The 14,665-nt window shown below is 36.6% G+C and overlaps 1 protein-coding gene across 1 annotated transcript in view; it reads left to right on the plus strand.

Moving 5' to 3' along the window:
- LOC131064580 (D-xylose-proton symporter-like 2) overlaps nucleotides 1-14,665 on the plus strand; it is a 158,302-nt gene that overhangs the window by 22,108 nt on the left and 121,529 nt on the right. The window contains exon 2 of the mRNA XM_059210140.1: nucleotides 4,568-4,671. Coding sequence (XP_059066123.1) covers nucleotides 4,568-4,671 — 104 coding nt within the window. The remainder of the gene's footprint in view (nucleotides 1-4,567; nucleotides 4,672-14,665) is intronic.

Consider the following 14,665-nt stretch of genomic DNA (forward strand, 5'->3'; position numbering starts at 1 on the left):
TCTACCCTTTGCTATACTAAATTTTACAACGAATAAAAGACAACAGCTCAAAGATTGGAATAATCTATTCTTTCAACACAAAGACAAGAACTAATGCAAGCTCAAAGACTTGCTACTATTTCTTATCAAACAATAATTTTTCCTCAAGAATAGACGCAAGCTCAAAGACTTGCTGCTCCTTCTAGAGATTTTCCCATTTTAATTAATCTTCTCTACTTGCAGCTCAAAGACTTCAAATCAGATTAGACTAAGCTCCTTTTAGAAACACTTTGCATAGAAGAAATAAAAAGATTCAAACTCAAACATGTAGCTCAAAGACTTAAAACTTGAGTAATCCTTCTTTATTATTCTTCAAAAACTTTCAATTCACATACATAAGCTCAAAGACTTCTTGCTGCAAATTCGGTAGAGTTTTTGCTTGCTTTCCAAAAAGATATAAATTACAATGGACCCTCTCTTCTATTTATAGGAGAGGAGCCTTGAGAAAAAGGTGGGAGGATCCTAACTAACTTGAGAGATTCTCTCAATCACCAAGACTTATTCAATAACTAACTAAGACTTCATTAACTAATTGAGGCTTATTCCAACTACAGTCCTAATCGGACACAACTTGTAGTTGCCTTAACATGTAATTACAAAAGTGCAAGTAATGAGTTAACTTGCAATTACAAAGTTATTTTTTACATGTAACTTGTCAAAACAAAATTACAAATGCATAACTAAAACTATTCCATGTGTCTAAAGACACGACTCTAATTGCATCATCCTTTGTCTGTGATGATCTTCATATCGCTTCAGGATGCTAGAAGTTGAAGTATTTTGGATTGGTAAAGACATCTTGAACCGGAACGAGAACTTGCATCCTTATCTTCTTGCTTGGGGTAGTACTAGCTTTTCAAGAGGGAAAGGGCTGCCTTCCTCTTTCACTCATGACCATCTTTGTCTTGAAAGCATTCTATGCTCTCAACCATGAATTGTTGTTGTATCTCTTCTTTGTATCATCCTTCATTATTGAAATCTTCTTGCAAAATAAGGCCCATGCCTTAATCCATTGATTTGGTAGATCGTGTGTGCAAACCGGATTGACAAGGGAAGGGATAAATTGATGCAAAAATGGGCTCACAAGTGAATTTCGGGTTTTGGAAGCTGCATTACATGTGTGGGAAAAACAAGAGCATTAACTTGCAAATGTGGGAACAAACATGCAACTTTATATGTGTAATGGGTAACTACAAGTTTGCACTTGTAATTGGACCTTTAAAACTCATTTTCAAGTGTTTTTTGAGTGTATTTTGGACCGATTTCGGGTTCTGGATGGTTGATAGTAGGTAGACTTTAAATGGGGAAAATGAATGAAGGTGTGAAATGAGTGGATGAAATGGTATGTACGGATGAGGGAATTGGAAGCGGATAGGTAAAAATGAATTTCAAGAAGATCACTTGGAACTTTGCCAATGCAAAAATGGGAAGAACTTTCAACTTGCAATCCGGATTTCAAAACCCGAAATTGGGAAGAACTTGATTTTTTAATCATTGAAGCTTGATTTTTGGACTAAAGAAGGTTAAGTCTTTGTCCAAAAAGGGAAGAACACTAATTTTCCTCTTACTTGCAATCTGGTTTTTAAAACCCGAATACAAGTAAAGAAGGAGAAATTCCAAAAGGGAAGAACAATTTTACTTTACAAATTTCTTTGTAAAATGGGGAATTTCCTCTCATAAACCCATTTTTTGGGGGAAGAACCAACATATTTGAAAACAAGAAAAATGAAACAAGAAGAAAAGAAATCTTACCTTGCTCCAATCTGAAAATGCTTCTTCAACAAGATGATTAATCTTTGGAAGAAGAAAGAAAAACTCTTAAAAAGAAATTAACCACATTCCAAAACCCTAGCCACGTTTTTGAAAAAATGCCCAAAACTGAAAAACGTGGCAGCGAATGCATGAGAAATGGCATGGAAAATAGCCAAGACTCTTTCTAACCTCAACGCCTTAGCATACCAAGCCAAAACGATTCATAACATTGCTGATTCGTGGCATTCCAAATGGCAAAAAAATGTGGTTTTTTGAAAAAATGTGGCTGTTGTTATAAACCAAAAAAACAGCAAACTTAGCCTCCATGTGGCGTGAAAGGTGTCTAAAAATGCATGGAAATAGGAAGGAATCCTAAACGCCTTCCTCCAACAAATTCTCCACAAAAATTTGTTAAAAATCCTTAAAAAAAACGTTTTTCCTTGCAAATTGGGTTTTTTGGAACACATAGCAAGTTTAGAATGCATGAAACAATGAAAATCGGGTTTTTTTGGAGGATATAACAAGTTTAAAATTTCACTTTTTCAGCAAGTTAGGCAAAATCGGGTTTTAGAAAAGAAATTACAAGTAAAACTACTTGTAATAGGGAAATAGAATTCCCTTTACAAGTGATTTCACTTAAAACATGTAAAGGGGTTTTAAAATCCCATTTTTATTTTAACATTATAAAAACAACTTTAAGTTATAAAGACATGTAAAGGGGTTTTAAAATCCCATTTACAAGTTTTTAAACACTTAAAGTCAAGCTACTGGTAATGGGGGTTTTTAAAACCCCCATTACAAGTTTTATAAAAACTTGCAATTGGAGAAAAATTCCCCTACAAGCCTAAAAGCTTCAAGGGGGGTTTGAAAAACAAATTACCAGTTACTGGTAATCATCGAAAAATTCCCCTACATTGAAGCAAAAACATAGCAAACGGACTCGAAACGCGACGAAATTCGAAACGTAGCTTGGGGATGGATCAACGATCGATCCAGCCTAAGGATGGGGCAAATTTATGTCTCGAGAAGCATGCCATAGAGTAAAATCTTCAACTTGTAGTGATTGTTCTGAAACCTGAAATTGCACAAAAAGCTAGGAAAAGGAAGACCAAAACTCACCAAAACTTAGACAATGATGGCAAAGACACCCCCCAATGATTTGACACTATCAAATGTGAGTTTTGTACCTCGTAAAACGTGCCTCGGAGACAAAAATGACACTTTTTTAGGCAAAAATTTGTAGGGGTTGTCATTTTGAGAATCCAAAAATGAGGACAACATAATAGTTTTGGGGGTTAATTCATACCGATAAACATTTATAATCGGGCCATTAACAAAGCATCATAACTAACACCGTTTCAACCGAGTGTTTAAGTATTAAATGTTAGTTACCAAACATAACCGAAATCGGGATGTGCAATATGGAAAGACACCGATCAATAGGTGCCTTGACCGGTCATGTCTAAAAGACATGACCGATCAAGACATCTATTGACCGATCTTCTAAAACATGTAAAGCCCGACATGAATCATTTGGAGAAGACATATAAAAATATTAATGATCTCTCTCCTTCTGCCTGCAACAAAACAATCAGATTATCAGACAATATAATCATATAAAATTCTTGCATATATAATTTGTTCTTTTATTGCAATTGAATAAAACTTTACAATCCTTAGTTGAGTCATTGGGATTATGATACTAATATTACCTAATGATGCCTATATATACGAGGTAATGAGAAATAGTTAAGTATTGTATTGCAAATTGTGTTCTTATTGAAGATTTTTGGAGGTTGACCCGTCATAATGGCTTATTATTATCAATTTTTTGCATCAATATATTACTATTTCTTTTCTTGTACAATTAATTTCATTACAGAATATTGATTTCTTTGACATGCTTGATTGCCGATCTCAGCCATCCTCAGCTGTTCAGTCATCTCCTGCCTCAAGAACACTCTTGGGTGTGGGTGTATCCTTTCTACTTTCTGATCACAACCTCAAAAAACCTTTGCAAGAACCCGATAAAGCATATTTATGCTAGGGATGAGCAGATGAATCATACAAAGGATTTTGAAAGCCTTTCACACAGAGATTGAAGATGAGCAGACTTAAGCTCCCTTTGGTAGTTTGGTTATGCTATTTTTTTGCCATATGAGACAAGTTCAACCATGGCCAATGTCATTTGGAGATCTTGTTCCATGATGACCATTCACACGCAATTGAAATAATTGAATAGTTTCAAGTGCAGTTAAAATTGTCAACTTTGGATGGTTTTTCCAATGGTGTGGCCCTAGGAAATTGAATCATCTTTGAAAACCCGCGCACCTGCTTCCCAATGTTCTTTGCATCTCTTCCTTTGCCATTTTTTTTCTCAATGAGGCTAACAGCATTTTTTTCTTAAGTCTTGTCTCATGGAGTTAGAAGTTTGGATACTGAGCTCAACCAACAGAACTTGATGATTTCCAATATTCATTTTGGATCAGATATTTATATCATCAAATTCATCTAGGGGTAACATTTGGCCTTGTCGATTAAGGCAGGCCTCACCAAAATTAGATACTTGTATTACTCAAATTCACATATGAACATGTCTTTTGAGGATTGTGACTAGGAGCTCTGCGATGAAGCTTACATTGACAACATGAAAATTAGCTGGTTTTTGGAATTTTGGATATGCTGTTATTTAATAACATGTTGGATGTATTTGAGTCCAGCATTTAGTTACAGGATTTAGTTTGACAAAAAACATTGGGTGGTTTTTTTGGCTCAGGTTCAAGAATCTACATCAGCTTATGCTGAGGATAACAGAAGTCAGCAGGCCCTGATTGGAAAAGAATTGGAAGAATCATATTCTTTGTCAGCAGTTATTTTACCGTAAGATTACTTCGTAATTTTTTAGTCTCTGTATTATTCTTTTTCATTTGGTGAATTTTGGGTGAGATTATGGGCTGCCCTTGTTACATTGTGGATAAGATTGAACCACGTTCTACCATGGGCTGATTGTTAACCCATTTGAATCGCCCCAAACTCTGATATACCAATATTTATAAAACTGCATTCTCATCATACGTTTGCTGGACTTTTTAACATATTATACATTGGCCATCACTCTTTAAACTTCAATACCGTGCAGACTAATAATGGGACAGCCAACAGGTTTAAGAATTTTAGTATTTTAGAGATGGTGGAAGTTTTCTTGAATATTGAATATAAATCGTGCATGAAATAATTGACAGTTTATGTTTCTCTTAGAATACCACAAAATCAAATTAATTAGGCAATACTGATTATATGCAGTTTTTTGCTATATTGATTTGGAAACTGGATAAAATACTAAAAAGAAATGCTGGATGAAGTAACCAAACACTAGGCTGGAAATGAAGCTAACTATAACACTTTATAATTTAATTTAATAATCACTGAAATTGAATGCCAAACCCTAGGCAAGCAGTGCAAATCCTATATTAGTAAAAGCCTCAGTAAAAAGATAAATGTTAAATGAAATATGCCTTTCCGAGGTTTTCCGACAATTCCACAAAAATCTCAATTTTTTTCAATAATGCTAGTTTGCTTTCCAGGAGCATAATTTTATTTTAACTATTTTTTCTTTTAAAAATATTCATTGCATATGAATAACAAAATCATTTAGATTCCAATATGAATAAAACATAGATAACATATGAATGGAAGATCTATTTCAATATAAATAAAATGTTGAGCTGGGACAATATTAAATGTGGTGGGTCCTCCTTGCTGCTGCAGAAAACACCATAATTTTTTTTGAAGTCTTAAAAGAATCCCTTCAATTGCAGTGTTCACCTTATTAATATTTAAAAGATTTAGCAAAGGCTGGCAGCTGGCTTCTAGAGTCCTGTTTGGACTGGAAATTCCCAAAATTTACTTTCTAACCAGCTTGTCATCCCATGTTTCCCTTTGTTTAGAAGCAAGCAATATTAAATGATTTTTATCCTGCAATCTCCTTATTAAAAAGGGCGGTTGACTGCACGGGGGTCCCATGTTCTCACCTGCAATTTTCCACGCTACTTTCTAAGGGAGATGGCTGATGTAAAGAAAGTTGAGATTCTCACAAATTGCTCTAGGAAGTGGCTGAGGTAGTGGAGCAAACAGAATTTTATTTCCAAAAGTCTTCATCCAAAACTGTGGGACCCACGTCCAGGTTCAAGCTCAACAGCTCCTTTCAAAATTGTGTGAGGTTCTTCCAAAAGAATTCAGTGCCACCTTTTAAAACAAAAGAAAATCTCTTCACTTGTCACGACCTCTGTTGCAATTATCAGTTGGGATGGCTTGCCAATAATTTTATTTGAATTGATAATAGATTACCAAAATCAAAGCATGGAATACAGGTACCAGTTCATTGCCATTAGAATATCAAGCTGTGCAAGGCCATCATTAAACAAAACCATTGAAACAACTTAAATCATCAAACAAGACCATTGAAACAACTTAAAAATTACAACTTTATTTATAAACTATCGGAAGAATATCATTGAATATAATATCTTCCATATCATTCTCGTTGAAGGTCTACAAATATATAGGAGTAATATCAGTGAACTGTATGCTTTAAAATAGCATTTACAAGTCCAATCATATAACAAAATATGCAACCATATGCTATACTATACTAACAAATAAACAAACTAGAGGAGTATGAATGATGGAATTGTTGGCATTATGTGAACCGGTATAAGGACATAATGATATTGTATGTTGTCATTGATGTCAATATGTGTTATAAAGTGAACCGGCATATGTGATATGTGAGAAGAGAGAATCGGCATATGTGTGAACCGGTATATATGCCAAAGTGAAGCGGTATATTTGTTCAAGATGAACCGGCACATGGAAGCATTGTGTGACTACTGGTTGGTAGGTAGTTTCCACTTCAGGATTTCCGGTTGGAGTACCTCAAGCCTGTGTGACTCAATCGGTGATCCTTGTGTGATGAGTTAGCAGTATAACGGAGAACAGGTCGTGTTGCCACGTAAGCTCTGTGCGCGTGAAGGATCTTGCATGAAGAAGACTATTCCTATCTACCTCGAGAATGTGCGAAGTCTGTCAAACGGTGATAACGCGTGATGGGTTATCAGCCGCCATGAAATCGGTGGATAATGGACGATGTAGAATGTCTTGAGATCGATTCAAGATTGTTGCATTTAATGCAGTATGACCCAACAGTCAGGTTTGAACTGCTTGAATTGCTTAACCTAACAGGTTTAGGGTTTAGGGTTTTTGCTACCGACCTGTCTGTTTCCTATAAGGTCGATGTTGTGTTTCTTTCTAAGGTTGTTGGCAAAAGTTGTGAGTGTGTATCCAAGGGAAGTGATACGTGATTCTTGCCAAACCAAAGGAGAGAAGAGATACCTGCAAAGTGAATGTGCAGAAGGTGAAGAGGAGCCAAAACGGATCTGCATTAGCATTGAGTGCTGTTACTAGATCATTGTAATTCCTGTTGATTTTTAACCACTTCAACAATTGTGAAATCCCTTAACAAGGTAGCCGTAACTGGCTTGATACAAATCCCTTAACAGGGTAGCTTTAACCGGCTTGATTCAAATTCCTTAATACGGTAACTCAAAGTTAATGAGTTCTGGGAAGCTATAGAGCTCTGGAGATCCTTTAGCTATTGAGTTCTTGAAATCCTCTAACAAGGTAACCCTAACCGGGTTTAACCCTTAACTGGGTATTGGAGCCATCCCTTAACTGGGTGATCTCTAACAGGATCGGTTCCCAGTAGAACCTATTGTAATGTCTTTAACCGGACAAGGCTCCTAACAGAGCGGACTTCTAAAGAGTTCAAAAAGCAGCTTGTGGGTATTCATCCCCACCGTGGTTTTTCCCAGTTGGGTTTCCACGTGAAAAATATGTGTGTCATGTGTGATGCTTTGTTATTACCTGTTGAGCATATAATGGTTCTGTGTTTTATGCCTGTCTACAAAACATACTGAACTAACTATTGTAAAGATCTGATGATAGTTTACTTGTTCATGCATGAGGGTGTAATGGTACTATAGAATTGAGCTAAGAGGAAAGCTTAGTGAGTGACCGGTTTATGATTGTTTTAGTTATTCTGGGTCTTACCGGTTGCACTCTGTTTCAACTAGTATCACTGCTTGCCAGTCATTTGGCTTATTTGCTGTCAAACCGGTTTTGGACTGTATTTTTGTTTGTACTGATTCAGCCCCCCCTCTCAGTACCGGTTTGGTATTGTTGGTTCATCATTGAGTTATCAATTGGTATCAGAGCACTCTAGGTCCTCTGTGTTGTAAGCTTAACCGCTTGAGGTAAAGATCCCAGTCAAATGATGAAGAGGGAAGGTCCAAAGTTTAACAGGGAAAACTTCGGTATATGAAAATATAGGATGAAGATATTCATCAGAAGCATGGGTGCTCAACACTGGAGTTATATTGAGAATGTCTATGTTGTCCCTACCGGTACTCTCATCGATGACCAAAAGAGAGAGATACAAGAAAATGGGCAAGTCATTGAAGCCCTCATTAGTAGTCTATCTGACATTGAGTTTATTGATGTTCAGGACAAGGTAAATCCCAAAGAGGTATGGGATGCTCTTGAAAATATCTATGGTGGTGATGAACATGTGAAACAGGCTAAGGAAGAAAGCCTGAGAGGGAAGTTTGAAGATATGCAGATGGTTGAAGGTGAGACCATTCAGCAGTATGGAATAAGAATCAAAACAGTTGTTGGAGAAATCAAGAGTGTAGGTGGTAAAATAGAAGATTCCACTGTGGTAAGCAAGGTCCTGAGATCCCTGTTGCCGGTCTATGCAATAAGGGTTGCTGCTATCCAGGAGCTGAGATCAATAGACATATCTAAGGTATCCTTGGACTCCATCATAGCCAAGTTAACAGCCTATGAGCTAAATAGTTTTGATGGTAGTGTTCAAAAGATTGAATCAGCATTTAAAGCCTCTGCTATACCATCCAGAAAAGGAAAAGAGGCTAGCACTAGTGGGGAACCTAGTCAGAGCAGAGAAATGAATGATGAGGAGATTCTGATGGCATTTGAAGCTCTCCTTGCCAGGAAGCTTCCTAAAGGAACCGGTAAATACAAAGATAAGCTACCTTTGAAATGCTTTTCTTGTAATCGGATAGGACATATTGCTATAAACTGTCCTAATGGTGATAACAAGGACAAACCAGAAAGGTTCAGGAAATTCAAAGGAGGAAACCGGAGAAACTGTTTTGTGGCAGTTGATGAAGGTGTCACAGATGAGGAATCAGAAGATGAAGAGAATGAAGACATTGTGTTTGTTGCTATAAAGGAAGATGTGGCAGACAAGAAGGCTCTTGTCTCCCGGTTTGATAATTCCAATGAGTGGATCATTGACAGTGGCTGTTCTCACCATATGACAGGTGACCGGAGCAAGTTTCTATCCTTGGAGGAGTATGATGGAGGTGTGGTTCGCTTTGGCAATGATGCACCATGCATGGTCAAAGGCAGAGGGTCCATCTCTCTGAATGGAAAGAGCAATGCTGACAATGTGTACTGGGTTGATGGTCTCAGACACAACCTTCTAAGTGTTACTCAACTAAATGACAGTGGCCTCACTCTGGAATTCAAGAATGGAGTTTGCAGAATCAAAGGAAAAGATGGTAAATTGGTGGCCACCGACATGCAGACCAAAGGTAACCTATTTCATCTGAATGCAAATATAAGTACATGTCTTATGGCTAAGCTTGATGATAGTTGGATATGGCATAGGAGACTCTGCCATGTAAACTTTGATAACATTGTGAAGGCTAGTAAGATCAAGGCCATGTAAACTTTGATAACACTGTTGTGACTATGAAAGAGTTTAATACATATACAACAAACCATTTACATGCAGCAAGCGTCTATCTCTGAAAGAATAGGAACAGACAATAGTACATACCACAAGACTATCGGAGAGTTTATGATGAATAGATCAATTATCGATGCTGATAATAATACAGTTTATATTTATAATATATGTATCAATGTTAGTAATCTGGGTTTACATGTATCGGGCCAATAGTTGACCGATAACTGTTAAAAGTGGACAAGGTAAATAATCGGTCTATGAAAAATCGATTTGAAGACATAAAGAAACAAATGGATTAATTAAAGCGGTGTTAGTATATGACGTGTCACCAAAGTTGAATTATAGCCAAAATCGGTACAAACAGAAGGAGTATGTGACCTTTCACGTAAGGACATGATGAATCGTGTTTTCTATTGAGACATGATATAAATATATCAATATGTATATGTTTGTTATATAGAGTGAGTAACGTGGTGTATGGCCTGAAAGAGAAATATATATTTAAGAAGTATAGTGCAGAATACAATACTGAAATAATAATTCAGTAAAAGTGTAATTTTCAGGTGTATGTGGTGAGGGTGTGTAAGTATATAAAGAAATTATATATCAAGAATCTCACACATAGAAGGAAGGATATTTTTTAATAGAACTAACTGTTTGCTGTGTAAGAAGTATGTGAGTGGAGAATATAACTCTGAAATTATTTTCAGATTGTAAGAAATGCTGATGATAAAAATCTCAAAAGAGAGTAGTGCTGTATCTGTAGTGTCCATAAGATTGAACATATATAGATCAGCCACAAGAGGAGTTAATCTGGAAATTAACAACAGATTGTGAGGAGATATATAATGAAGTGATCTTAAGAAGTAAAAGAAGATGATAATTATCTTGTAGCAGATTTAAGATAAAATCCTGACAGATTTATGGAAGGAGTGTGGGTTATATAAAGGTTGATCAATATTACATCAGATTTGATAAGAAACATACGTGCAGACATACATAAAATTGTGCAGGTTTGAGAAGGGAATCATAACAGTTTGAACAAAAGAGTGATAATCAAATTGTTGAAAAAATTATCCTTCATTAGTTGGTACAGCAACACATCAAAATGAAGATTTCAGATTCAAAGTGAAGTGAGTTGGTGCTCATTGTTTCCAGAGTTAGGAGGTTGGTGCTTCCAGTGGGTTGGTGCTCACAAACATTGTAAAAGAAATTTATATATAGCAAGCATTTTGAGTGTTTTCTCCCACATTGGGTTTCCACGTAAACCTTTGTGTTATTGTGTTCATATGCATAATTATTTTAATTACAAAGTATTAAATTGAAAAGTGTTATTATACTGATTCGCCCCCCCCCCTCTCAGTATAATCGCGTGCTCTTCACAAGTTCGATGAACCTGACTTATCCACAAAAGCTTTTAGAGGGCACATTTCACAATGCAACAACCTTCTATTTTTATTGTTGGTTCATATTTAGCAAGAAGGACAATTGTCCTTAAATGTAATTTTCTCATTGGTTGAGGGGTAGTTAGTTGTAACAAACCCTAATTAGGGTTTTGATCTTTTAATCTAGGTCCTTGATCGCTGTTTGATCTTGGCCGTTCAAAATTCTTTGGACTCCTATATAAGGTTTCCTCCTCTCATTTGGAGAGTGTGAGGTTTTTTGAAATATGGTTGCAAGAAGGTCATTTTCAGATAATACATTACTTGTGTGCTTTTTCTTAAGGTCTTGTAATCTCTTTTATTTGAATGATTAGCAAGGTTTTCAATTTCCTCAACACAATAGATTAGAATTTATTTCATGGATGTTAGATGAATGCAAGATTTGATAAGTATCGATTCGTGGTGTATCTCCGCTCATATTTTTGATGAATAGATGATTTTTATTCATTATGTAAAGTTAGCTTGAGCTTTCCTTTGTGTATGCTTAACTTCTGATCATAAGCACATCCCTAGAAGATTGCATCCACGTTGTGTAGTTGTCCTAAGTGAGGCGAAGCAAAGTGTGGTTATTGAGTTCACCTAATCAATACCATCTCTTGAATTCCTAGGAATAGATTAGAATTTCTAAGCACTTATCTCCTTTTTAGCTTTTCCATGATCCAAGTCCCGAATGATAGAGCTTCACTGTCTAAACCTTCATTGTGAATTGAACAATCCAAGCATAAGTCCCTTTGTGTATTACCAGCATATCACAATGCCCATTGAGCTTATCCACACGTCAAGACCTGACAAAACAAACCTTGGAATCGCCATATGATCTTCTCACAATCTTAGCATACGTGGTGATTTTGTTGAAGAGAGGATAAATTATCTTTGGGTACTTTATTCTAATGTTCGGTATATGATAAAACGTACACCAACAGGAGTCACCTCAAGTGATCACTTAGTTCAGCATTTGAGAGGATTTTGTTCAAGAGAGGATAAGATACCTTTGGTATTTTATTCTGTATGCGAAGTGCATAAAAACAGATCAATAGGGACAATATATGAAATCCTAGCGACAAATTCAGAGAGATATTTAATCTAATCTGCAATTAATGATAGTAAGGATTGAATAAGTGTATTAAGATCTAAAAAAATGTTTAAAACAGTTGGATACAGCTGACCAAGTGGAGTGAAGATTGAAATCATCTAGTCTGGGAGTTGGCGCAATCAAATCAGGTCTGAAATCAGATGCAGTGACCCCAAGAATAGCCTCCAAAGTGGGTGATCTGCCTATGGCGTCCAAGAGAAGGACACATAACTGAGGTGCCAGCTGCTATTATTGATTTTTGCAAGGAAAAGGGCTGCAGATAGCCTCTCATAAATAGCAACAAGTCTTGAAGGGCAACAAGCAGATCAGGCCCTTCAACTTGGCACACAACTCCGGAATCAGACTGCAGTGGGTCTTGTTGACAGCCTTCAATACCAGCAACCATAGTAGGTCTTCAGCAGCACCTCAAATAGTAGATTAGACCCTGCAAAATTGACAACAGTCGTGCAATAATTCATAAAATCATAACCGATAAATCATGCAAACCCTCAAATGTGATGCCAAGGAAAATCCAATTGAAAATTGTAATTTTGGGATCAAACTCAGATTTGCTTGCAAATGATTGATGTCTCCAGCTGATTTGTTGAATACAAATGTGATTCTTGATGTGGAATAATTCCAAATAGATATAAGTAGATGTAAGGGTTATTGTCACCAAATCCTACAGGATGTTGTGAGGGTTTTTATCTCCAAATCCTCTCTTCAAATTGACAGTGAAAGCTCCTCTGTCTAATCTATTCCTGAATCTAAAACAATAAACAAACTTGCAACTATAAATATTGTATAATTTGTTCTTTGGGTTTCGCATAAAGATGAAGTGACAAACAAATTTGACTATATGTTTTTAACATTTAGATGGTAGAGCACAAGATTTGAAAATCTCCTATCTCACCAATGATTTTTTGTTTTTGTTTTTACAATATAGACTATAACATGATTTAATAGTAATGTTATTTGATGATTGAAGTACAGATAATGAACATCACATCCATAGTTTGATTAGTTTGAAACATATTTCACAAATTCGGACTCAAAGAGTACTTGGCAGGCCAATTTTTTTTGACTCAGAGAGTACTCAAGAAAAACTCGACACCTTAAGGAACAATTAAATTTAAAAAAAAAACGTAATTGTTTGAAGTTTTTATAAATTTAAAGCAAAATATACCTACAAATTGTATCAAATGAGTTTGGTGGGGGTCTTGGGGCAATTCTTCTAGCAAGGTTGAGGAATAGTCCCCCTTGCGAGTGTTTTGGGGTAGTGCCCCTTATGGGGGTTTGGGGATAGCATCCCAGAATGATAGCGGAGGATGAATTTTCATCTTTCTCATGAACTCTCAAAGCTCCTTCCTCCCCAAACTTGGTTGTTTTACGATTTGAGTTCACCTACAAAAAGAATTATAATAAAATAAATAGAATTAACCATAAAATCTTTTGTAGTTAATTTATTTATTTTAAATTTTTTTAACTAATATTTGATGAATAAGGTATTATTAATTTAAAATGAAAAGTTATTTTTTAAGCACTTTTGACTACAATATTCATTGGGTTTGCCCTAGACACATGGGATCCCACCTAGGTAATTCACTATTTAAGTTAGGTCGTAATTGGGTAGGGTCGCACACTGTTGTGACAGATTCACACATCGCCCCATCGCAAATGGGGACCCCTACTTTTTTTCGCTTTGTGGGGTTGTGCTTTCTGGGTTTTGGAGTTTTGTCTGTTAGCCTTTTCTTTTTCGAGTGTCGCCAGGGGGATCGTTGGATAGCAGGCTCTGCTTGGGCTAGGGTGAGTCAGTGGATGCTCCAAGTTGGGGTTTCTTTTTCGAGTGTCGCTAGGGGGATCGTTGGATAGCAGGCTCTGCTTGGGCTAGGGTGAGTCAGTGGATGCTCCAAGTGGGGGTTTCTTTCAAGGTCTTCTTTAGGCTTGGTTTTGCTGGTGGTGTCCTGTTTGAGTTCATGGAAGTCAGTGAGTGGTTGAGCAAATTTGGCTAAGATAGGGAAGGAATGAATCAAGGATCTAGCCTAGGACAAAGTCAAGCCAGTTTGAGGGTAAATTAAGCCAAGAATGTAAATTTCGCTCCTGACCCTTCCAAAGGGTCCAAAGCGAAATTCATATTTCCTCTATTTTGCTTCTTAGGTTGACCAAGTTAGGAGCTTCTAAGGCATGGTTTGGTAGGTTCTGATGCATATTTGCCTTGAGGGGAAGTTTTAGACCTCAAAATGATGAAAGCTAGCCTCAAATGAGGATTTCACTCATGACCCTTCCAAAGGGTCTAGAGCGAAATCTTCCCTTTTTGCCTTCCTTTGGCCTTAAAACCTAGTCTGACCTTGCCTAGACCCAGTTGAGTGATGGAATATCTTGATAGTGAAAGAAGGAAGTTGATTTGATCAAGTTTGGTGGAGAATGAAGTGAACCTAAGTGAGAAGCTAGCCAAGAGTGAGATTTTTGCTCCTAACCCTTCCAAAGGGTCCAGAGCGAAAATCCTTGTGCACCTCAATTTATCACTTG

Source organism: Cryptomeria japonica, chromosome 8, assembly GCF_030272615.1.
Source record: "Cryptomeria japonica chromosome 8, Sugi_1.0, whole genome shotgun sequence".
NCBI lineage: Eukaryota > Viridiplantae > Streptophyta > Pinopsida > Cupressales > Cupressaceae > Cryptomeria > Cryptomeria japonica.